Source organism: Eurosta solidaginis, chromosome 3, assembly GCF_040869045.1.
Source record: "Eurosta solidaginis isolate ZX-2024a chromosome 3, ASM4086904v1, whole genome shotgun sequence".
NCBI classification, from domain to species: Eukaryota; Metazoa; Arthropoda; class Insecta; order Diptera; family Tephritidae; genus Eurosta; species Eurosta solidaginis.
The window spans coordinates 56044750-56071543 of NC_090321.1; the positions used below are offsets into that span (position 1 = coordinate 56044750).

General features: G+C 38.9%; 2 protein-coding genes and 1 long non-coding RNA gene across 8 annotated transcripts in view; 2 read left to right on the plus strand and 1 right to left on the minus strand.

The window, feature by feature from the left end:
- The window catches only part of LOC137243756 (uncharacterized), a 170316-nt gene that overhangs the window by 79158 nt on the left and 64364 nt on the right, over positions 1-26794 (minus strand). The gene's annotated exons all lie outside the window — the stretch shown is intronic.
- On the plus strand, positions 1015-23746 carry LOC137243761 (uncharacterized). 6 transcript variants are annotated; one of them, XR_010950601.1, is made up of 11 exons: positions 1015-1177; positions 14911-15972; positions 16034-16509; positions 16574-16800; positions 16867-17096; positions 17155-17494; positions 17548-17848; positions 17904-18056; positions 18114-18264; positions 22529-22913; positions 22973-23746. It is a non-coding gene; the product is annotated as an uncharacterized lncRNA (long non-coding RNA). The 6 variants fall into 6 exon arrangements; XR_010950600.1 differs by lacking the exon at positions 1015-1177 and adding an exon at positions 9617-9649 and having other exon boundaries at positions 14836-15972; XR_010950604.1 differs by lacking the exon at positions 1015-1177 and having other exon boundaries at positions 14183-15972; positions 18131-18264.
- On the plus strand, positions 1275-9233 carry LOC137243760 (succinate--CoA ligase [ADP/GDP-forming] subunit alpha, mitochondrial-like). Its single transcript, XM_067771836.1, has 5 exons — positions 1275-1580; positions 1976-2149; positions 2222-2452; positions 7324-7504; positions 7575-9233. The coding sequence occupies exons 2-4, from the start codon at positions 2012-2014 to the stop codon at positions 7330-7332; spliced, it is 378 nt and encodes a 125-aa protein (XP_067627937.1). The 5' UTR covers positions 1275-1580; positions 1976-2011; the 3' UTR covers positions 7333-7504; positions 7575-9233.

The window sequence follows — 26794 nt, forward strand, 5'->3', positions numbered from 1 at the left end:
AGCCATAACCAGATAAAACAGCTGATCGAATCTACCTTATGGAAATCAATGTAATCGATTAATGGTGCCATACCATAACGCTAACTCGATTATATTGAGTTCCTTAAGGTAGGTTCGATCACCATTAATTCGCCCTTTATAACCATAAAGCCATAACCAGATAAAACAGCTGATCGAACCTGCCTTAAGGAAATCAATGTAAGCGAGTTAGCGTTATGGTATGGCACCATTAATCGATTACATTGATTTCCATAAAGCAGGTTCGATCAGCTGTTTTATCTGGTTATGGCTTTATGGTTATAAGTCACCATTAATTCGCCCTTAAGTCACCATTAATTCGCTCTTAAGTGGGAGTCATTGGTGCCGTACGTCGTATCGATGTGGTCGTATCCCTAACGTAATCAGCTGTTTATCGTTACGACGGAAACCAAAAACCAACCCTACAAGACAGGTACCCGTTACCTAATCGATTACTTAATCGTCCCCAGTAACTTGTTCACCAATTATCGTCTTAATGACTTTTACATTGCTGTCGTTAAAAAGGTAACGCATGCGCTCTCTCAAAATAGTGTACGTGTGACTCGCTTTCTCGCTCTTACCTATTGTGTTTTCGACATTCCTTCTCGCTCAATGTTATTTACATTTTTAAGTTACTTCATCAGTTATGTTTTCGTTATCGCTAACCAAAACATATGCAACAACAACACGGGTAACTGCCCTGCAAAAATCGTGTGACCAAAAACGCACACAGCCACACGAATTTTTGACAGGGGTGACGATTTGGAATGAAAAATTCTCCAAATGAAATAGCATGTTGACAAATTTAGCTTTCCCACAATGTATCGTGCTCTCTCGCACCTATTATTTTTATAGGGATAGCAAAATACGTCATTTTTGCGTGCAAAAAAATTCGCCATTTCTAATTCAGCAGAGACAGCAAAACATTTGGTGGTGGAAAATTTTTTCAATTTTGAGAGTTTTAAGTGGAATATCCAACATTCCGAGTGCAACCTTTAGCGAGTGTGGATGGTTTAACTAAATTTTAAAGTGAAACTTATAAATTGTGAAGTACAGTTCTTCTTTGCACACTAAGTGATAAATTTTATTGTTTTTGTATTCGCAATTGTTTTATGTGTCGCAAATTGAAACAAAATAGATAAAATAAAGTCTTGAAAACGTATGTAGTGCGTTTATATGCACGAAAGTGCTTTAATATGTTTTATAAATACCCTACAAGACGGAGGTAACCAGTTCACCCACACATTCGAAGCTTTTTTCGCTCTCCACTAACACATCGACGTTTCATGCTGTCATCGAAATGACAGTTCATTAATTATTCCGGAAAAATTGAAACGCAAAAAAAATATAAATTGTTTACAACGAAAAATATCTTGTGCTTTTAGTTGTGACATGTGACGGAAATTAAAAATTTTGTTGCAGAGAACACCTTTTTGCGTTGGCGACCTTCGCCCAAAATAACATTAAGTTAATTTGAGTTGTGACATGTGACGGAAATTAAGAATATTGCTGCAGAGACCATCATTTTGCGTTGGCGGCCTTCGCCCAAAATAATATTAAGGGTAAAGTTTTACAAGACGGTACACCACCTAATTTAAAAATATCAAATAATAATAAAAACGGAGCTCGAAGCGCGCCTTTTGATTCCACGTTTGATAATTTTTGATAAAAATTGGGTGGTGCACCGTCTTTTAAATCGTTACCATATTAAGTTGTATAGAATCGACGGGATGGCCTACAAGGTTTTATGTCAACTAAATCGCTCCCGATATGGTCGGGCTAGTACCTTAATGGTTCCCGGAACGTACCCGATCTGCATCCGGCAAAGGACCACCAAAGTCCATAACGGGGAGTGTAATTATCGCTACAACAACAACAACATTATTTACTTTCTGATTTTCATTCACACGTATGTGCATTTTTAAATAATAAAAAAAATGTTATATTATTCTAATAGATAGCATCTCCGCCGGGTTGCGGTTCAGCTCAGAATATGCCTAAATCAAAGGAAATCTACAAAAACAAGGTACTTTACAAGCAACATGCTTTGGAATACGGTACCAAACTGGTTGGATGTATTTCCCTAAAAAAGGGTGGAACTACGCATCTTGGTTTGCCAGTATTTGCTTCGGTAATTTATATTGATTTGTAGTGATTAAAAATTGCAATAGTAGATAATGTAATGTGAATTAAAATTGAATAGGTAGCCGGAGCAAAAAAGGCAACTGATCGGCATGCAACTGTTATTTATGTGGTGCCACCGGGAGCTGCTGCTGCTATCCTAGAAGCATTAGAAGCAGAAATGTCTTTGATTTTTTGCATCACCAAAGTTGTGCCAAAACATGATAGGGTTCGCGTTAAGCACGCTCTCTTAAGGCAAAAAAAATCGCGTCTAGTCAGGCCCAATTGTTCAGAAATCATCGCACCAGAAAGGGTAAGTAAATTGGCTACCATATTAAATATATAAGCAACATGTATGAATTTTTTAGTGATAATTTGTCATGCTTTTGTTGATAATCAACTGAAGAATGCAAATACGACAGAGTTCGAAGTTCATGTGAAAACCAATTAATTTTTTTAATTAGCATTTGGAGAGAAAAATACATATGTATGTATGCATAGAACTGCATAGAAGGGAAGGAAAAATGAATTATTATCAGTAGATTTGCAAGATTTTTGTCATTTCCCCTGCATCGCAGTTGTCATTACATTGCGTTAAGAGAGGACATCAACACCTTACTACCCACAGCCAGTTAAAATTATTGTAAATTTTGCTCTTTTCATCACTGTTTCAAAACGTGGAAAGTTATATATCGAGCATTCCATGGAGAATGGTGCATTTTAGCAGACTTTCGCATTGCCGGCATTATTAATATTCAATCCCTAGAAGGTTTAATGTAGTCATATCAATAGTTCCCGAGATGGTGGGGCTAGTACCACAATGGTGCTTGTTACCCGAACGTAGATAGATAGATCATTTATTGAGGATTGCACAGTGACTTGCACATCTCCTTCACAGCACCTCATCCTAGCCGACTTCCTTGATGAACCCCAGCAGTGTTCTTTGCTTGAGGGATTAAATGTGGGAATGCTCTGGCCATGGTGAGCCCATAAACTTAGCCCTACGTCTTGAAATTGCGCCGCAATCTAGAAGGATATGGTCCACCGTCTGCTGATCCATCACAAAATCGGTATGTGTTGTTCGATACTATACCCAGCTTTTGCATGTGACTGTTCAGTCTACAGTGTCTTGTAAGAATAGCCGTTGGGGTTCTTAGGTTATCTTTTTGAGAGGCCTATTAATGCCCTATATCGAGTTGTCCTGTAACGCCATAACAGTAACTTAGATTGACTCAGGCCTGGCATATTGCGCCAGTGTTCTTCCCTATTTCCCTTTCTTCTACTAATAGATGCCCCTGTGGGCCAACTGGCAGGAACGGCTCGGGATCGATGGGTCATGCAGTTGCTGCCTCTCTTACCGTGTTGTCCGCCTGTTGTTGTTGTAGTAGCAGTGCTTCGCCCCATCCAATAGGTGCGACCGATCACAAATTGTCATCAATGTCCTCTAACGGGAGTCCAAAGAAACTTTCTGTTTCAACAGGGGTGGGCCATAATGAGAGGAGTGTTAGAGGCGTTGGTTGCACAATACAGTTAAAGAGATGGTTGGTGACATGTGGGGACACATTACAAGCAGGACAATGTTTTGTATGTCGGGGTTGATTGTGGATAGGTAAGAGTTTAACCTGTTACGTTATCCAGCTCGAAGTTGGGCTAGAGTGACTACTCTCGTTTCCCTAGGGAGAGTGCGTTCCTCCTCTGCTAGTTTTGTTCTTTGAGTACAGGAATCACCGGCATAGAGGTCCGACGCCTGTTTGTGGAGTTCACTGAAGACATGCTTGTCTTTTTTAACTTCAAACGGCTGTGTTCTCAGGTGCCGTATTTCCTCATAATGTAATGAGGCCGTGAACAACAAGAGCCACAAAAGATTTATAAAAGTTACGAGGACGCTGGATTTTGGAATCTAGCCCAGAGCAACCTGTCCGATGCAACCATCCCTTGCACGTGAAACACTGACAAGAGTATTTATTTTTTTAATTTAATTTATTTATTATTACGGCTGTTTAGGCCCAAAACTTAAACTACTAAGTACAATTCATTGTTATAATCACTTATTTCTATTGAATATGCTGTTGGAATGCCATGTGATTCCGATCAGCATATTTACTAGCGTGACAGAGGGACGAGTCTGGGAGCCACTCATTAAAGGAAGGTTGGAAAGGACGCGTTTCCAATCCTCCAGTGCTCCCAGCTTAAGGCAACAAAATTTGGAACTTATATTTTTCAATTATATGTGTATTTTAAGCTTTCGGAATGTATTAGTCTCCGATCAATGAAGCTAAACATGTCTTTGGATGTTGGAAATTGAAAATAAGTGTATCCAATCACCCCTCAACTTTGTTTAGTAAAGACGCTGTCGGAATGCATGAAGATTCCGATTAGCACAGCTCAACATATAATGGGAGGTTGAAAAGGACGTGTTTCCAATCCCCCTTGCTCCAACATTTATTTGGCCTTATTTTCGTTAATTTTGTTACACATTATATAATTTTATTGTTATATTTATGCTGTCGGAATGCGAATGATTCCGATCAGCAACAGTAAATACCAGCTGGAAATACCGAATTCCAGCGAAATTAGTTGTTGGACCTGTCTGGAGTTACAGGTGGCGACCGATTTTCTTTTCCTTAGGGCCGGATGCATTGTATTTTGCTGCTACCATTATTACCATTCCCTTTTCGCGCTCCAGTATCGGTATATCATGTAAAAAAATAAAAGAAAAAAAAACTATCTTATTGGAAGGGTTTTACAATGCTCCAATAAACTTTTTTTTAAAAGTATTGAAGTTATTACTACTTTTTATGTGATTAGGAAGTTCATTGAAATATTTCAGGCCCTTATATATATGACCGTCCTAAAAAGATTCTTTTCCGGCAAACGCAGCAAACCCATTTCTCAGTACTGGGGTCAGGAGAAGGACCCGGATTGGAGTCGATACCTTCCCGGAAGAGGAGAGTATGGCGCAGACCCGCTGCAAGGATCTGCTGGGGGGTTGACAATTTGTGGGAGAGACGCAACAAATTAAACATGGAGTCCGCCTGCTCATTGCCCTCTACTCCCCTGTGGCCTAGGACCCAGGCCAACAGTACTACGTTGTGTGCTCCTAATTGATTCAGCTTTTCTACGCACTGAAGGACAAGTGCTGACTTTATTTCGAACGCCGCAAGTGCCTTTAGTGGAACCTGACTGCCTGACTGAGTATGGCAATTGTTTCTTTGGGGTATCAGCGCTGAAGGTTCAGCTTAGCGCACTAACTTATGGCGAATACTTCCGCTCGAAAATGCTCGGATGTGCTTTTAGAGTTACTGATATTTTGGTTCTGGGTCCGAAAACTCTGGCTCCAATCCCCTCTGGCGTCTTCGAGCCATCTATGTACCTTCCGATCTTGAGCCTAGTAATACATTGCACCCGCCTATACCTATACAGCCGTACCAAGAGACGGAGCAGCCCATTACATATTGGCACAACCGGAGCACTGCTGGACATCCATCCTATATGAAAGCTATGCATTCAAAAGTGTTTGTACCAGTGGCTGGTGCACACCGAACTGGACCAATGTATGCTATATTGAGGCCTTCACAAATACCAAGCTATGTTTATGTAAATAATGTTACTGCTAATGTCAATTTGCACGGTTGAGCACATACAGAACCTACGTTTATACAAGGTGGAACACCACACTACCTACATGGCGATGTAGCCACCGATCAGGTTGTTGTAAGAGATTAATTAAAATATGTTATTCATAAACACTGATTCTTATATTTTTATTATCATTAAACTGTAGACTAGACTCATGACGGGTATTCTTACTGGATACTGCCTTCTGGCGTCACATGCCTTTAAATTAGGCTTGGACAGTGATAGCAGATGTAGGAAGTGCGAGTTGGAGGAGGAAACGATCGATTTCATTCTGTGCTCGTGCCCTGCGCTTGCCGGGCTAAGACTCCAGCTGACAGATGTCAGATCTAGAAGCAGCAAGTGGCTTAAGTTCTAGGAAGCCGCTAACCCGCTGGAGCCATGAGAAGCGTGGGTGCACTTTGGGTGTCCCAAGACAAGTTCCGTACCTGCTCCGAATAATTTGATAGATAGATAGATTAGATAGGGATCTGTTCTAGGTCCAACTCTTTGGAATGCGGTGTATGGCGGGGTGCTACAAAACCACCTTCCCGGAGGCACGGAAATTGTCGGCTATGCAGATGATATTGCCGTAGTAGCAGTGGCCAAGAAACTTGATCTGCTCCAAGCATTATGTAATGACGCCATGGGAAGAATAGAGGAATGGTTGACGAACACGGGGCTGGAGATGGCTAGCAATAAGACAGAAGTGGTTCTGATGAGCTCAAAGCGGACTGTGGATGAGTTGGTCCTAACCATAGGAGATTTTCAAATAAATTCAAAGCCCTCCTTGAAATATCTAGGAGTAATCATTGACTCAAAACTAACTTTTAGGGAGCACTTCAGGGCGGTGGGGGACAAAGTTTCTAGAGTTAGTGGAACCCTAACGCGAATAATGCCCAACATCGGCGGCCCAAGCGAAGCTACCCGTCAGCGATTATCCAACGTAACCAGCTCTATAATATTATATGCAGCACCAGTATGGCACAGATCTAAAATGGTCCACCAAAAAGATATACTAGCAGCCTACCGCATTACTGCTATACGAATAGCATGTGCTGTTCCGACGACGCGATCCATGTTTTATCCAGGAAAATCCCAGTAGATCTACTCTCAGGTGAAATGGCCGATCTGTATGGCATTGGATTCAGCCGACCATCTGAAGATGCTAATAAAACCGCAAGGACACGAACAATAGTTAGGTGGCAAGAACGGCGGGAAGATTCGAGAAAAGAGCGCTGAACCTTCATGCTAGTCCGGAATATAGCGGAATGGTACGAGCGAAAACACGGCAAACTAAATTACCATCTCACACAGATATTGAGCGGGCACGGTGGCTTGAAGGAATATCTACATAATCGTGGGATAGAGGATGATCCTTTCTGTCCAAGCTGTCCGTCCGAATTGGAAGGCGCAGAACATGTAATATTTCACTGCCCTCGTTTTCACGGCGAAAGACTGTCTGTAAACAGAGTTTTTGGAGAGGAACCCTATTTATGGAACACTTTTCGGCTTATATTAAAAACTTTTAATCTATTCTTACTGATATGAGTTTCTTTTTCATTCTAGGTAATTTGATTTTGACGATGTGAGGATAGAAATATCCCAAATATTCCAGCTGTGGCTGTAAGAACATACATTTGCTCAAATTAGAAGAAAACTGCACGGTTGAGCACATCCAGTATCTACGTTTATACAAGGAGGAACGCCACACTACTTTCACGGGGATGTAGCCACCGATCACGTTGTTGTAAGAGCTTATTTTAAATATGTTATTCATAAACACTGATTCTAATATTTTGTTTTGGTTTTTACTTTAGAGTCAACCTGTTATATAAGCGATGTCAGCTATGCCTGTAACTTAAGCGCCTTCAGATGTAATAGTTACCGCGGACGCGGTCACAGGAGTAGTTCACTACGTGGGGATTACACTAATCAAGGACTTTCAATATCGGAAGGATTTCCAGCACTATAACACACCAACAATATGTGCAATCACCCGAATAAATTGTACAACAAACGTTAACACCACATCATCAGCCAGCAACAACAACAACAAACGCAACAAGTTGAAACTTCTAAACAATTAATGACTAGTGAACCACCAACATATCCGCAATATGCGCAAACATCAACACCAACATGTGTCGCCTACTTTGCAACACGGTGAAGATGGCCAAGGCCATTCTGATTCTAATACTGATAAAGGCGAACCATTGGCAAATTTAAAAACTCAAACAGACCACGAAAAATGTTGATGATGGTATTAATTCTAGTACGGATAGTAAAGAATTTAAACCTAGGAAAAAAGCTAAACTTGATAAAAACTTAACCGAAGATGACATTGTTTCTAATTCTAATACTAAGGAAGATGAACCTTTGATAAATATGAAGCTTAAAACAGAGTTATCAAAAAATGACGATGATGATAATGATGTTAATGCAATGTCCAATGTTGAAAATGATGAAAATTATGAAACAGAATCTGAAAATAGTATGAGTGTGGATTATAACCTGAAGCAAAACTGTCATATCCTGTACGGCCAGAATTAGATGTTAAGAAAAGAGCCTACATAAAGAGGCTCAGTATATTTATGGAAAATTTATCATGAGACAATGCCCAATGTATGTATTTCAATTAAATTCAGCACATTGTTGGAAAAAGCATCTAAACTTTATGCATCGTGTAGAGAAACCAGAACATTTACAATTTAAATATAACGAACGTGGTGCAAAATGTAAATTTTGTGTTATTCAAGCAGCTACACCAAGCTTCAACAAATTATTGGACCATGAGATTTCTCATATGCCTAATAGTCATTATTTAAAATGTAAATTATGCGATTGGAAGACGAAAATACATTCAAGTATGAATTTTTATTTACGTGTACAACACGCTGAAACAATTGATGTAACAACGAAAAGTTTAGAATTGAATGTTTGTCCATATTGTAATCACAATGGTATTTACGCAAACACTTAATACATCTTTTCTATGTTTAGAATGTGGTGAATAATTTAGAACAAATACAAGTTTACGTGTACACCACAAGATTTGAACGGAAATATCTTGAGGGTATGGTTACACCTATGTGGCATCTACAAGATATTTATAATTACTAGTATGGAATGAATCCGGATATGGAAGAAAACGGAGGTGACGAATCACCATGCTTCTTTGGATTCTGGTGATACTCCTGACATGCTTCCTAATTTCCCTACGTCTGATGTTACTATACCTACCAAACTAATATGACTGCAAACTGATGAGCAACACTACCAGCGCAGGAAAAATAAGAACTTCAAAACAAGGTTTCGGAAAGGGCACGACTATGAATAGACGTTAATGTATTTATATAGTTTATAAATATAAAAATTCACATATGTAAAGTTCGCTAGAGTAATAAGGCAATAATTTAAATTCTAAAAAAACATTGTATATATGAATAATTTATAATTAAATATTATCTGAACATAAAGGACGCGTTTCATTCATAGAAAAAGCGATTTGACAGAAGGTAACCGATACGGGTAACCGATAGACCAGTTACCCGTATTGTTGTTGTTGCATATGTTTTGGTTAGCGATAACGAAAACATAACTGATGAAGTAACTTAAAAATGTAAATAACATGAGCGAGAAGGAATGTCGAAAACACAATAGGTAAGAGCGAGAAAGAAAGTCACACGTACACTATTTTGAGAGAGCACATGCGTTACCTTTTTCACGACAGCAATGTAAAAGTCATTAAGACGATAATTGGTGAACAAGTTATTGATGACGATTAAGTAATCGATTAGGGAACGGGTACCTGTCTTGTAGGGTAAACTGTGCTTTAGTGCTACAAACAAAAAGGACAATTTTTAAACGCTGACAAGCATAATAAAAACTCTGGGTAAGTGAAGTGGCTAAATTGTTAAATTCTAGAAAAGATTAATAAATTTCAACCCTAGAGTGCAGCTCCAAAGCTCACTCCTGGGTAAATTTAAAGATAGAGTGTCCGTTGGGACACGAAAAAGAAACACCAAAATGGCATCTTCATCGTCTTTAAGTAAAGATGGTGAACGTGGGCCTACAAAAAAGCCTAAAATTTTAAACGATGAAAATGTCACGAGATTCTTTGAAATGTCGAATAACGGCATCGTCAGAATAAAGGAAAAAAATGTAGGTAACGGGGATTCTGTTGCGTCTTCTCAGACTCCGTTAGCTACAGGAACAAAGACAAACGAAACATTAACACAAAAAACAACGGACATAACAAATGACAAAACTACTGCAGAAAGCAGTGTTGCCAACACACAACAGCACAGTGATGTACCAAAAACAACAACCATGACTCATTAAAAATTTTATATCCTCCCAGATTTACTGGTGAAATTTTTGTATTAGTAGATAGCTCCCAATGCCCCAGCTTAAAAAACGAAAAATTTACAACTGGGCTTACTTTATGTAGCCAAATAAAAGACTTACGTTTTCGTGACATTGATCATGTCAAGGCCTTAGGAAGAACGCTCTATAAAGTAATTTTCAAGAATACCTATTCGGCAAACTCCTTCATAATGGACGAACGCCTAGCCAAAAGAGGATTAAGGCAATTTGTTCCCAGAACAGCCTTAGAAATATATGGGGTAGTTAGAGGTGTTCCCACATGCTACTCGGAACAAGATATTTTAAAAGAAGCTGAGTCGAGTGTACCAATAGTGTCTGTACGCAGATTTATCAGAAAAGATCCCACAACTGGTGAACAAACTCCATTAAATTCAATAAAAATTGGGTTTACTGGAAGAGAACTGCCAACATCAATTTTCTTCGAATATACTAAACTTGATGTAGATTACTACATCCCGCCCTTACGGCAATGTTCAAAATGTGGTCGTATTGGCCACACCATGTTAGGATGCAAAGCCAAGGAAAGATGCATAAACTGCGGCAGTAATGAATGCAAAAACGCAAATTGCCAAAGTAACAATTGTATTCTATGCGGTAAAACTGGCCACAGTGCCAAAGAAAAAAACAAATGTGCAATGTGGGAGAGGGAAATTACAATAAACCGTATCAAGACAGTCAAGAGTCTCAGCAGGAAGGAAGTTTTAAATACGTATTTCCCTACCAAAAACAGGTTCGACATATTTGATTTGGATGAGGAAACACATTTTCCAACAATTCCACACAATTCTGATGATTTTCATGACAGGGAAGTAGTAAACAAACGCTTAACAAGAAAGTTATATAGCGAAATAGCCAGCAAAGGTGATGAAATAGCTGTCAGGAGACAAATAACTCCAAAATCTGCTGAAAAACGAGAAAAGAAACTATCAACTAAACCTGCATTTGAAACCGATGAATACCAAAAAGGTATTGTAAAAGAATTTGAAAAAGTCATGACTGATCTCATGAAAGTCACCCAAACAATATCCCTCCAAATTAATAACAAGGAAGTCTTGGAAGGTTTTTTCCAAGTTAAATCCAAATATGACAGACTAATGATAAAATTGGACGAGGAAAAAATTAATGCCTTGTCACATTCCAAAAAACCTTAATGTTAATTTTACAACTAAACTGCCAATCATTTAAAGCAAATTTAGATGCCATTGAATTTTATTTATCTAAATATAACTTTGATATAGCTTGCTTTAATGAAATTTTTTTAACTAGAGTTAGTACTCATAGAAAACTTATAGGATTCAATTTAATCAAAAAATATAGAGAAGATGGTTATGGGGGTGTCGCAATAGCCCTCAAAAATACCATAAAATTCAAAAAAATAAATTTTGCTACCAACTTTGACATTTTAGTTATACAAACAACAAATCTTAAACCAAACCTAACTGTATGCACAGCATACCTTCCACCTAGGGTAAATACCTCCGAATTCAGCATTGAAATCCAAAGAACTCTAAATTTTCTTGACTCGCTTCCAAATACTCTTTTCATTGGAGATTTTAATGCCAGGCATAGCAACTGGGGTGACACATTAAGCTCCAGCAAAGGAAAGCATCTCTTCAATTTGATTCAGGAATCTACTTTCCAAATACTTAATAATGGAGACTACACGTTCCAAAAAGATATCAGATCACCAGGTGGATCTGTACTTGATCTCGCTTTTTCCAATTTCAATGCCCCTTTTAAATGGTCAGTGGATAAAATCAGAATTGGGGGTAGTCACCACTATCCTATAACTATTGACATAAACAACATCAAAACAAACATTACCACCTTTTTGTCCAAAAAAAAGTTATTAAAAAACTTAAGCAATCTTGAATGCGAATCCAATTTAGAAATGTTTGAAAACAAATTCCAGGAAGAAATTAAGAATGCTACTGTCACAAAAAGTGATTCAAAAGTACTAAAAAGCTGGTGGGATTACAATACTGAAAAATTTTATAGGTTCCTCATTGTTGCTTTCAAAAAAGCCAAACGTTATCCAAATCCCGAAAACTATCATGCTCTAACAGAAGCGAGGAAACGTTGGAAAAAAGAAATAAAGCGAGCCAAAAAAGCCAATTTTGATAATAAAATTAAAGAACTGAACTCCGGTATTGATAAAAATGGGTGGAAGTTCGTTAAAGCCATCAGGGGGGATTATAGTTCCAATAGTAAAAATGCATGGAACAGTGATAATAACTTAAATTTCCTGACCATGTTACAAAATCAAGTTCATCAAATATCTACCAGACTAGAAATTAACATTGCCACAGACACAGACCCAAACTTAATCATAACATACGAAGATCTGCAAAATGCTCTTAAGAAAAAGAAAAAGGACACAGCTACTGGAGCGGATAAAATTTCCTACAGCATGATAAAGTCACTCCCTGATGTTACCTTTAATAATTTCCGAGCAGCACTAAATGACATTTTCCTTTCCAATAAAATACCAGACAGCTGGAGAACAATAAAAATTGTTCCAGTCCCAAAAAAGGAGAAAGACCTAAATAATTTCGAAAATTTTAGACCTATCTCATTAATATCTGTCCCTCTCAAATTATTAAATACATGCATTAAAGACAGAATATATAACTTCTTAGAAAAACACAACAAGTTACCTTTATCAACGTTTGCCTATAGGAAAAATAGATCGGCAACCTCATGTGTAAATAACATATTGCATCAACTTAAAGTTCTGAAAAGTAATAAAGCTCATTCTATGTACAGTCGATTTTAGTAACGCTTACAACTGTGTAGATATACATATTCTTAAAAACATTCTCTTGGACATGCAAATCAATGAAGCATACATAGAATGGATTTGTAATTTCTTATCATATAGGAAATTAAGGCTAGGTAATGACGAATCTGAAGTTTTTAATGGCCTTCCTCAAGGCAGCTGTCTGTCGCCTCTTCTATTTAATTTATATACAGCCTCCTTATACAATCTCAGTGATGACAACACACATATTTACCAGTTTGCTGATGATTTGTTTATAATCTCATCAGGAAACAATTTCATTGAAGCAAATTTCAATCTTCAATCAAAATTAGACATTCTAATGGAAAAATGCAATCTACTCAACCTCAGTTTCAATCCAAACAAAACTAAAGCCATGTACATCAACCAAAGCAGTAAGAAAGAATTGAGAGTTGAAGTAAATGGCATCAATATAGCTCAAGTCCGTAACATTAAAGTCTTAGGGCGGTACATAAATTCATCCCTTAGTGCGAAGGAACATTTCTCAAACGTCATGGAAAAATCAAAATCCAATATCAACTTATTCAAATGTCTAACAAATATCAAATCAGGACTTCATCCGCAAACTGGTTTAAATTTATATAAGTCCTTAGTAAGGTCCAAAATTGAGTACTGTAGCACAACCTGTGTAAATGCTGCTCAATCTTCACACAACAAAGTTCGATCACTGCAAAACAAATTCTTACGTAGAGCTTTAGGTCTCACTCCGTCTACGCCGGTACCCCTACTTTATGCTATCGCAAACGAACTTCCACCCCAAGGAAGATGTAAGTGGCTTATGGCAAAAGAAATGGTTACGATATTCACTACAAATGATCCAATAAGATCTTCTATAACTGAGTATTCTCATTTAAACACTAATTACACAACAATTTACAACCAATTCAAATGGATTTTCGACAGTCTTGGTACGGTGGATTTTTCTTTCCCTTACCCCAAGATCATCATCCGAGACAAAATTTTAAACTTAAAAAAAGCCAATATGACAAATGAATATGCTGTTGCAAACTATCATGAAATAATTGACAATTACAAAAATTTAGCTTTCGACATTATATTTACAGATGCTTCTCTTGGCGAAAGCAAAACTGGTTGTGGTATCTTTTATTTAAACACCAACAGCGAACACTCTTTTTGTTTGCCCTTCAAATCCTCTTCTGCCTTTGGTGAAATATTAGCCATAGAGGAAGCCATTAATTTGGCCATTACAAACGAAAGTGAAAGTATAGTTATCTTCACAGATAGTCTAGCGGTTTGTCACATTTTAAAAGACCGTCGAACCAATAACTACATAGCTCAAAATATTTTTCGTACTATTCAAAATCACAATTTCAATCAAGTACACATAATCTGGACACCCAGTCATATGGGTATTCCAGGAAATGAGAGAGCCGATACAATTGCCAAGAACGCAACCGAAACTGACATCTTCAAAGATGTTAAACTTACCATACAAGAGGGTCTTAGACTCATTCGAAATGAAATACACGACACTTGGTACAACGAATTTTTGGAATTTTCAATTGAACATCCAAATTTATATGCAGACATACATAGAACCAGGAAAAATCACTGCTGGTTCAGGAAATTAAAATTTCCGACAACGGAACTGAAGAGACTAAACAGAATCTTGGCAGGTCACACATATGACAAGTCCTATTTATTTAAAATTGGCGCCAACAGATCCGAAAGATGTAGATGCGGCCATATTGATGACTACATTCATCAAACTTTCGTATGTGGACTTCTCAGCAACACCCGTGACACCTTCAATCTTTTTAAAAATCATCATAATTTTAAAGATATTCTATGTGATAACAATTTAGCCAAAATCACTGAGCTCATATATTTTTTCCAAAAAGCCACTTTTAAATTTTAATTAACTTGACTAGCTATCAATGCTTAATAAATTTCATGTAAAAACATGTTTTGTACCGTATATGTATATTATAATTTTTTGTATAAAGGATACAACAAAATTTTGTTTGTAATCCTGTATGCCATCCACCAAGCATAAACCAATGCACGTCGGTTACTCGGTCGTTATGACTTCAACATGTCATATGAAATGCGCTCGCCAAACAAACGTCAATTGACCAAATGTCATTTCGTTTCATTCAACACATTTGTACATACAAAAACTTTTTGTAATAAACTACAAAACCTCACACGAGTCGAATATAACCTGGAACCTTAAAACTAAAACGCAAACCTGGAATCAACAACACTACTGGAATCACAACACATTTGGAATACAACCTGGCCTATTAGAGATTCAATTGATCCTGGCGGCCAAAGAACTTTGAACCCAAAAAAAAAAAAAATAAGTGGAATATCTCCGGAAAGATTTAAAATTAAGAGGGAGTTCTCCAAATCACAAATATATATATTTTAAAGTGCGCAAACTTATAATTTAAAAGTTATTTGGTGTTAAAGTTTGCAAATTTCTATACAAATTGTATATGTGTATACGTATATATATGTGGCAGCACAGCTTTGTAATGTCATCAATAAAATATATATATATATATATATATATATATATATATGTGCATGTTGCTACAAAAGCGCGATTGATTTAAGCAAACATTTATAATAAGTAAAAACAATGCAAAAATTAAACGTGAAATATACAAAAATGCAATTTAAGTTTATCGTTACCAATTTATATAGATATGTATGTGGATTAAGGTTTTGAAAGATGTGTAAATTGTAATTTAAAGTGCTATAGAAATTTGCTAAATTTCCAAACTTTAACAACAAATAACTTTTAAATTATAAGTTTGCGCACTTTAAAATATATATATTTGTGATCGGGAGAACTCCCTCTTTCATTTGATACCAAGTTTTACCCCGAACTCGGGGGTGATATTCTAAAATTTTCCCAAAGTCTTTAATATACAATGATTTTTGCTGTTTATTTCGACAAAAATTTTTGATTTGATTTTTGTGCTCATCGAAAGAATTCACAATTATATAGCACCATGCCGCGAATTATGATAAAAGGTGGTGTGTGGAGAAACACTGAGGTAAGCATTTGACGCGACTGGTTACTCTTGGCCATTTATTAACTAAATTGATAACTTTCAGGATGAAATCCTCAAAGCAGCTGTAAAGAAATATGGTAAAAGCCAGTGGTCACGTATTGCATCACTGCTGTACCGCAAATTGCCAAACAATGTAAGGCACGCTGGTACGAATGGCTTGATCCTAGCATAAAGAAGACAGAATGGTCACGGGAGGAGGATGAAAAGTTTTTGCATTTTGCCAAATTAATGCCAATACAATGGCGTACAATTGCGCCGATTATTTCAGAGGGTTAACTGGCACCAATTGTCACACCAAATTGTTAGGTACAGGATTCGCCACGGGTAGGTGAGGTTGGCAATCACAACCCCTTGAATCATTTTGGTCGGCAGGTATGCCGCGGATATATTCTTGGCACTTGTTATTGATGGCTTTTATGATGCCACCAACACAACCTGGACAGACGCGAATGCTCAGTCAACCACCCAAGCCGGGTCAACCCCCAATACCCGGACACGTCCGGACGTCCTGGTTATAATGTATGCTAATACAACTAATAATTTACAAATTTGCTGATGATTATTTTTGTGTTATTTTCTTTAGCAACCACCTGCACCTGTTACTGGTAAATATCAACAGCCGCAACAGTATGATCAAGCCCAACGCCGTTTAGATCCCGACCAGATGCAAAATCCGATAAGCGTTACCATTGAAAATCAAAATAGCGCTGGTGCTGCTTTCATTACTAATAAACCGGGTTTATTACCACCATTGGTGACCACAAAATATGTGGTAGAAGATCAGGGTAACTCCTCGCCACGTTACGTTAGGTATCGCTAATCGAAATTAATGTTGTGAAAAATGTGGCAATTACATTGATCTTTTTTTCTTTGCAGGTCGTCTTTGTATTGCATACCTGCAACAGCTGATTTATTAAAAACAACTGCTTTGTCCATTACACTTACAGTCTCACCAATGGCACGCACGGTTGAGGGTGAATATGGGCCACCCATTGTAAATTTTGGTGAATTGGGTGCAATTAGATGTAATCGTTGCAAGGCTCAATAGCAACTTGTAGATGCTGGTCGTCGTTTCCAATGTCTACTGTGTAAAGTAACAAGAGATGGTAAAAAAAAATCTTTCACTTTTACTTGTGTTCATTGATCCATATTTTTTTTCAACAGTGCCAACTGCATATTTCCAACATTTGGGCCATACGGGACAGCGTGTCGATAAATATGAACGTCCTGAACTTGTATTAGGTACATGAGTATTTGTGTAAAAAATGCTTGGGTACCAATAGCTCTCATGGTAAACCTCAACTCATATCCAACATCAATCCCTCGCATTCAATTGTGGCACTGTACGCACTACATTGGGTTCACGTAGTATGGACAAGCATATTGTTGATTCCAGTGGTAAGGCCACAATTTGAAATGATGGGGCAACCATTATGAAACTATTGGATATTGTGAATCCAGCCGTAAAACTCTAGTAGACATCGCCAAATTTCAAAATGCTGAGGTAAGTTTTTTGTTATATTAGAATGTGTAGAATAAAAATGTTTCTCTTATCAGGTCGGCGATGGCACCACTTCAGTAGCATTTTAAGCATGTGAAATCTTAAAGCAAGTTAAGCCAGATGTTGAGGAAGGCGTGCATGCACGTATCATTATTAAAGCTATACGTAAAGCATTACAATTATGCATGCTAAAATATGACATGGCTGTACATGTCGAAGCGCCAATCAAAGGAGCAACAAAGTGCTTTATTGGAAAAATGATCTGCCACGACAATGTCCTCCAATGTCCAAGAGTATCAGAAAATTGTTGATGATTGTTGTTGTTGAATGGCGTATTCTGTAGAATAAACTAGCTAAGTAAGACGCCAATGTTGTGTTTTCTAAATTACCAATTGGTGATGTTGCTACACAGTATTTTGCAGATCGTGATATGTACTGTGCTGTTCGTGTACCAGAAGAAGATTGGAAACGTAGAATGAAAGCTTGTGGTGGTGCTTTTATGACTACAGCTAATGATATTAATTCAAGTGTTTTGGGTCAATGTGATTACTTTGAAGAACGTCAGGTTGGTGGTGAACGTTTCAACATTTTCCAAGATTTGACATTAATTTCATTTTTATAGTTTATAATTATTTAAAGGTTGCGTTTATGCTAGAACAAGTACATTGATTTTACGTGGCAGTGTTGAACAATTTTTGGAAGAAACAGAGCTTCGTTACATGATGCTATAATGCTTGTGCGGCGTACAATTAAACATGATTCTGTTGTTGCTGGTAAGTCAAAATACAAATTGAAAAAAAATCTTAGGGCCTCATTCTCTATTACGAAACGAACTTTCGATGCGGATCAGAGACGAATCGCTAGTGTATTTGCACTATGTTAAACAATGGCAACTTATCACTTGACAATTACTTTTGCCTTCCTGTTAGTTAGAAAGGTAAAGGCCGAACGAAAACGATAGAGAATACCATTGCTAGACGAAATCGTTTGGAGGCGAATCGTTCGTCTGAGCTATCGTTCGCAATACAGAATGAAGCCTTTAAATTGTTAATAATATAATGAAAAGATTGTGTCCAAATACCCCCCAGCGGGTTAGGGGGTCAGAATTTACCTGCGGTAGGTATGCCTGTCGTAAGAGGCGACTAAAATACCAGATTCAAGGGGCTGTGTTGCGCAACCCTTCAGGTTGCCAGCGCAATATATAGCTTCTCCAAACCCAATTGTCAACCTCACCTATCCGCGGCGAATCCTGTTTCACTAACAGACGAGGATTTTGGGGTGGGGGGGGGGGGGGGTGGGTGGGTAGGGAGGGATGGCCTGAAGGTTTAATGTAGCCACATAAATCGTTCCCGAGATGGTCGGGCTTGCACTTTAATGGTGCTGTGTTACCGGAGCGTACCGGATCTGTATCCGGCTAAAGGAACATCACATCGATAACACTCCCCAAAGCCTTCGGGGAGCAACCTTATCGCTACAAAAACAACAACAACATTGTGTCCAAATCCCGAAAAAAAAACTATAAAATTTGTGTCAGTGAAATGATAATTATTGCTTTTGGTTGTTAGTTTTGAGGCATCGTCATCGAGTGCCTTCTGATCGTATATGCCGGTTCTTTTGCATTCTTTTACATGCATAAAGTGCCGTTGAAGCCTTCCTCACTCTCTCCTCCACGTTGAGCTTCCATGACAACTTACTGTCTAGGATCATTCCTAGATATTTTGTGCAAGGTTTCTCCCGTAGGGTCGCCCCTCCTAACTTAGGCCTGGTCCAATTAGGGACCTTGTACCTCTTTGTAAACAAGACCATATGCAACGTCATCTGCGTAAACCGTAAGTTTTTCTGGTCCCTCGTAGAATCCCCTAAGCAGTTGGTTAATGACCAGCGTCCACAGCAGAGGTGATAGCACCCCTCCCTGCGGAGTGCCCCTGTCCACTAATTTCGTGGCCGCGTACAATCCCCATTGCGATGTAATCTTACTGCAGTTTAACATGTAGTCGATCCATCTGGGTAAGGCTGGATGTACTTTAACGTAATTAAGACCATCAATAATCGCCCATTTAGAAAGCCCCGGCAATGCTTAAGAAGACTTCTAGAGCATATTCCTTATATTCCAGGGCTTTTTCTATGCTTATTACCACCCTATGCAATGCGGTGTCTACTGACTTGCCTTTGGTGTATGCCTGTTGTGTTGTGGAGAGCAGCTTTTCATCCACGTTGGACTTTATGTACACATCTATCAGCCTCTCAAAGGTTTTGAGCAGAAATTATGGTAAGCTATTGGGTCTATAATCTTTGGGATACACGTGACCGATCTTCCCCGCTTTTGGTAGGAAAGCTACACGAGCAGTTCTCCAAGAGCGCGGTACATGATTCAGTTTATGCACCCATCGAATATTATTTTAAGCCATCCCACGACCGCCCTACTTGAAACTTGTAGCATGGCCGGACATGTACCATCTGAGCCCGGCGATTTCACCACCACTACGAGGTCCTCAGTAGTGTAATTAGGCAGCATATATGAATGCAGCTGTTTCCTTACTATTACTACAGCTCGCACCCGTCCTTCCGTTTGCGCATAGTAAACGCCAAATCCGCGCGCGCTAAGTCCAGAAACCTTTCCTCCCGATGGAAGCCACGGCTCCTGGATCAGCGCGTTAGGAGGACGAGTTCGATCGACGCCACTTTACTGTGTTGGAGGTTTATCTGTAGGACTCGCAGCACCAATGAGCTGCTTGTCCCCCACCAGCACCTTCATCGTGACGTCGTCGTCCTCCCCTATCCCTTTTGGTTTAGAGTGTTCGAAGCTCCCTTCAGCCTCTTGTACCTGTTGTGCCGGGTGTTCCTCTGTGCGACTCACAGCACTATCTGGCTGTTGGTCCCCTTCTAACACATTCGGAGTGACGTGGGCTACCTCCACCTGTCTTTTTTCCCTTAGGCTTTTGAGGTCCTTTTCGACTTCGCCCACGTCCAGCATGTTAGGACTTTAATACCCGCGACTTCTTTTTCTGAGTCGCATATAAATTTTGCCTGTACCTAAGGACATTTTTCCAAGCTGCGCGTACAATATATCCTACGCCTGCTTGTTTATTTGGAAGATGTATACTGACCTTCCTCCGTAGGCCGAGATACAGCCTTCCAATCCTGTGTCGGTATGTTCGGATTCTGATTCTGCAAAAGTCGCAGTGTGTCCTCCGACTTCATCACGCATGGTATCCATACCTTAACTTTTGGTACCTTGGGGATTTGCGCTTTATCCACCATCTCAAAAAGCGCGTTCGTGCCCTGCCTTTGGAGGTTTGGAACCACTTCCTCCAGCCACCGCAAGCTCGCGATGTTGTCGCACGCTATCATCTTCATACCATTATACCATCCCCCGAATCAAAGGTTGGAAGGAGCTTACTTGGTTATTCCCGCATCATCTTAAGCATTAAGCTAATAAGCTCCTTTTCTACAGATCTCCACCTTTCACTAGTCATCTGTTCGAAAGGACTGCTACGATCAACCAGCGCCACAGTCAGTGACTGCTTTGCCACATCACTCATCTTCTCGGGAAAAGCCGGCGTCTTAGTGTTATTTCCCTTTGGCACCTCCGAGAAAGCCGGAGTCTTAGCTCCCTTTAGCACCTCCGAGAAAGTCGGAGTCTTAGCGTTATCTCCCTTTGGCTTATCTCCTACTTCCATAGTTGGAACTTCCCTCTGACTCGCAGCCTTCGAGGTAGTTGCTACCTCGCTATTGGGGCCCATCTGTCTTACAGCTTTGGGCCTACTTGTCTTGTCTATGGGACTGCCCTGCGTCGCGGCTCTGGGACTGGGCCCTTTCTGCTTCTTGAAAGCAGGCTTGTCGCCTTCCGCCGAACGTTGCCTTTTCATTCTGCCATTCGACGCTTCTTCCTCCTCATACCGGTTGCAGAACCGAGGATTTCCCGCAGCAAACCTTTTGAACTGCCTTCGACCTACTTCTACCGCCTCATGAGCCCATGCCAAACGCTCGATCTCCTCTTCTGTTGGGTCCACCACTGCTCCCAAGCGTTGTACAATTCTTAGTTGTGCACGGTACTTTGAGAGTGCTCTTTGCTCCGTACCCTTCTCCACTCTTCTCCTTTTTCATTTGTGTGCTTCTCCAACACGGAGTTCATTGAATCAGCACTACTCTCGCTCCCCGAGTCCGACGCATCGCTTAATACGTATTTGTCGTCCTTGGCTTGCGGCTCAGTCCTCTTCTTATCATCGTCCTTATGAAAATTAGGTAATGAGTCGTTCATCTTGGTCGTACGACCACCAGCCCGACAAGGCGGGCTCAGCGGTCCAGTATTATATACGTTATATACGGGGAAAGAACCGTCAGCCATAGCAGCGCCCCTTACTGTGGCAAGGCCATCAATACTTCCCGAGGTGGTCCGGTATCGGGAAGGCTCCGTTCAAATACAGCCGAATTTATCCCCTGGCTACAAATCGTCCAATAGGCACGGTCCGCATAACACCCTGGATTAGGGGGTTGGCAGTTCTTGGTCACCGACATCCCGCCGCCCTCCTATGAGGCGAAACGGCGTAGATACCAGTCCTAAACAGCTCCTCCTCATAGTCAGGCGCTATGGAGATCGGCTAAGCCCTCACACCAACGACGATTTTCGTTACAATTGCTAGTGCATGTTCTCCAAGATGTAGATCCTGATCGAAAGTCACACCCAAAATTTTAGGGTGTAAGACAGTCGGTAGGGTAATGCCATATGGTCGACATTTGGCGCGGTCATGTTTTAAATAAGGTCACCGATGATTTGGTTGGTGACAATATCAGGTTTCGCGAGGCGACAAAACTGGAGAGATTGGGGAGATAGCTGTTTATTTTATTACAAAGCTCATCGATGTAGGAAACAATAGCATAGGCGTAGAAGCAATAGTGACTCCTGGTGGTAAAGGTAGCTATTGATATGTAGAAGTTAAGCAGAAGTTTGAATCTGAGTTTTTTTAAGTTATAGCAAAAAAAGCGTTTTTTTTTTTTGATTTTATTAAATTTTATAAAATGTTTCTTCCTCTACAGTTCTATTTCGGTATTGGATGGTAAATATGGCTTTCGCATTTTCTCCATCAATAACTGTGAAAAGGTGGAAGAAATCTATGCGTGTAAATCTCACATATTATCTTGGTCGAGCGTTTCTTCAAAAGCTCTCTAGTGGTGATGGTGACAGCAGAGAAACCCAACTGTTTACAAATGTTACACTTCAAAAAGAATCAAAATATCTGCCATTGCGTCTACGGCTCAAATACCCACAGTATATGAATGAATCGATTGCACCTAATTGTCTGCCTAACGGATAGTATACATATTCATCAAATCGAAAATATTGCACCAAACGAACTGGGTCTGAATACTGAAACAGTACACATATTCAAAATCGATGAGGAGGCTGTGATGATGGTATAGGGTGAGTTGTTGAATAACATACGAAAACCAATTTAACCCATCTATATATTTGCATTACAGCTAAAGCTTTACAAACAGCAAAAATTGCTGGCACCAAGCAATTGGAAAAGGCAGTGAAGCATTCATCACACTGTACGGATGGTGTAAAGTTAGAAACTGCTGTTGTAACAGCTGCCACCGACACAACGGTCATCTCTACTTCGCCGAGTAGCGGCTCGTCCGACTATCTATCGAAGACAGTATAATCATATATTTTGCCAACACAGGTTAGCGATGTGCTTGCACAGGAAAACATTTCAATTGGAAAACAAAAACCAATTAAGAGAGTTTATTTATTATTAAAGTATTTACTTTTCTTTATATGAACTGTATTAATTTAAGTTACAATTTCATGTGCATATATAATAAGGGATGTCGTGATACGATTGCTGTCGGAATTAGATTTGAAACCAATCAATACTCCTGCTAAGGGTTGCAGAATTATTGCTTGAATGATTAGATTTAGAACAATAATAAGTCTGACTCAATTAATAGTCGTACATTTTTAAGTTCTTCAATTACGACAGCAATCGGATCCACGACACCTTTGAATATTCTTGATCTGAATTTCTACTAAGCTTTAAGTTGTAGATTATTCAAATAATTGGGGTTTTTCTAAAGCTTAATATTATTTTTTTGCTCGCTTAGAAGAGATTTCAATTGGAAAACAAAAACCAATTAAGCGAGTTTATTTATTATTAAAGTTCTTCTGTTTTATATGAACTGGATTAATATAAGTTCCAATTTCATGTACATATATAATAATATTGAAAATAATAAATATTGAAAATTCAATTTTTTTGGTTCATATTTTATTCATATGGCTGCTCCAGGTAAAGTAAATCTACAGGTAAAATTCACGTTATATGGCGGTTATATAAATGGTAAAACCGCAGTAAAATTGATTGTCAAATGACTCGAAAGTGTAGAGTGAAATGACGGAAAAATGACCGCCATTTGACGAGCATTGTGACGTGTGTGAGCAGCACAGTACTATGCTCACATCCTATAGGTGGGAGCGGAATGCACGATCACATTAATAGGAACGAAACGGAAAATTTGGTCACAAAACCTAATCCGCCCATGCAAAAATGACTATGAATATAACCGCTGCAGAAAGTCACAATGACCGTAAAATGACTAGTAAAATGACGTGGAGCGTTTTTGCAGGGTGGCCTATCGGTTACCCGTATCGGTTACCTTCTGTCAAGTCGCTTTTTCCATGAATGAAACGCGTCCTTTATGTTCAGTGTTATGGTTACGCATTTACAGTGGAATCAGTAAGGAAGGCGGTCGGCATGATGTTGTGGTGCACAGTGACTAGTCATTTTTGGCTGGGGCGGGTCCTTGCCAACCTTACTGTTCCTGCGCCATAAACAGAAAAAAAGGTCATATCATGCCTTTAAAAAAAACTGACAAAAGCGCAGAACTAATTCAAAACGCTCAAATGGACTAAAACAACATCCGGTCGAACGGATATCACGGACAGACCGTTAAAACATTCAAAATTTAACTTCAAAAAAAACTGACGCAAAAAAACTACCGAACCGGACATGGCCGGTTACTAACGCTGAAAATCAAATTCAAAAAAAAACTGCTGAAAAATAAAATTGCAAAAAAAAAAAGCTGAAAATTAAAATACAACAAAAGGGGGAAAAACAAAAAGGGCCGAATATATCTTGGGGGCGCCGCGGGTGTTGTTGCGACGCCCGGTGCTTATACCCACCCTCAAAATACATGGCCACCGACCCACCTAAAATTTCGGTGGCCTCTTACCTGTATGCCTACCTAGTGCCTTCTAAATAAAACCGAACGCCAGCATTCCCATTTATATTACAATTTATTGTTTACTCATTTCTAATATTTTAAGCTTGTCTTAGAAAATTTATCGGATTATTAACTAAGTTCCACATATAAACTATGCTCTCTAACAACACAGGTATTTAAAGTAATTTGCGTATGTTCGATTAACAAATAATATATATAAAGTGCTATAGTAGACTCATTTGTGAGTATAACCTACTATCGAACCGGTATAAGCTAATGCGCTGAGTACTTATAACGATAATAATATCTAATATGTACAAAAAAAGTATTTACCAAAAGCAATGAAGATAAACTTACGATAGCACTATGTATTACGAGCACGTAAATCACTTTCGTCTTGTGGTTCGAAAGATATTGTTCGCAATAGGGATTCATATGCATATATATATATATATATCTATATATTGCATTTGAAAGATAAAAAAAAATTTTGAATTCAAAATCCTTTCGCCAATTCGTGCATACTCAACAATCGACGAATGGCTGCTGTCGCAAAAAAAAAAAATTCATTAAATCTACGGTTAAGCTTCCAAAAATGAAGCGCTGAAATGTTTCACGTGATTGCGTGAGCTAACTTCAAACATTTTAAAGCGCCAAAATATATTCTTAAAATGATAAAGACAAGTGTATGCCTTTTAAATTTTTTTTTGTAAATCTAATGCTTAGGTAGGTATTAGATAAATGGAATTATGCTCGTGAATTGCTTAATACAATTTTAGTTATATCTACAGAGTTTTGTTCAATATAATGTGTCTAAGATGCATTCACAAATAAACGGCGTTGTTGGAATTAGGGTTAGCGTTCTAACAGGTAGGTGCTGCTTGACCTGGCTGAGACAAAACTGCCTGTTTATTTGTGAACAAACCTTTAAAATGTGTAAATATATTAACTGTGTTTACAACCTTTAATATCTTGTCAAGTGGCAAAACATACGCGTTCATGTGGTAATTCTTTTGGTTAGATAAATATTACAAGCTAAATTTACATAGTGGCAATCATTTATGTGTGACTTTTCTTCTATAAAACGTTAAACTACCTTTTTATCTTTTAGGTTGATAATTCGAAAGTAAAAATGTCGTAATTTTGACAAAAAAATCGATCCTTGTCGAATGGGTTACCCGGGCTATATAAAACCCTCTAAGTACCACTTGGAAGTTCTTTTAGCTACCCTGCAAAAAATGCTCTAGTCATTCCACGCCGTTGGACTAGTTACTATACATCATATGTTATGTTCTTAGTCATAATTGCATGGGCGTGGGTAAGTTTCGTGACCAGAAATTTTTGTAGGGTAATTACATCTAAATTTATACCTTGATGTTTGCTTCTTCTGCTGCGCCTCCAGCCGATGTGTCAGATGTTGGAGTCTTGGTTGTAATTGTGGTACTAATCCAATCATGCCAGTAAAGGATTATTTCACTTTGGAAAATGTTCAAATTCTACCCATTGAATTTAAATTATTATCAAGATGCCTTACTAGAACTTTTCGCTGCCGGAACTTCGTGCTAAAAGCAAAGACCAGAATCTTTTTTTTTTGCTGGTGTGTATCGGCCGGAAACTCAATCTAAAAGGGAAGATTTTTTTCGTAGTGATGGCCGGTCTGTCTTTTTTCTTGTCTTCGATATTTTTTTATCGCCACTTTCGCCACATCGCTAGGTGTGTTCGCGTGAACACGCTCCCAAGTGGATCGTAGCCGTAGACCGTAGCAGCAGACCGTAACAAACCTGCTTCGCTTTGAAGACCTGACGATGAAGCGAACAGGAAACCGGATCATCTGTGGGAAGCTATTGCCAGGGATCTCCGACGACAAGCAACGTGGGGCACGACTCACCCCTGAGATAAGAGTCTCAAAGTCCTACTACGAAGCTAGCCAGGCAACATAGGTCTATCAAAAAAAAATTAAGTCAAGTTGGGAATATTTCTCTTCCTAGTTAAAAGGCTTTGCGGCGATTAGACATTTGTTATGGAGAACTCGTCAAAACTCCGAAAGATGGTTTCTAGTGGGTATCGCTCCCACAG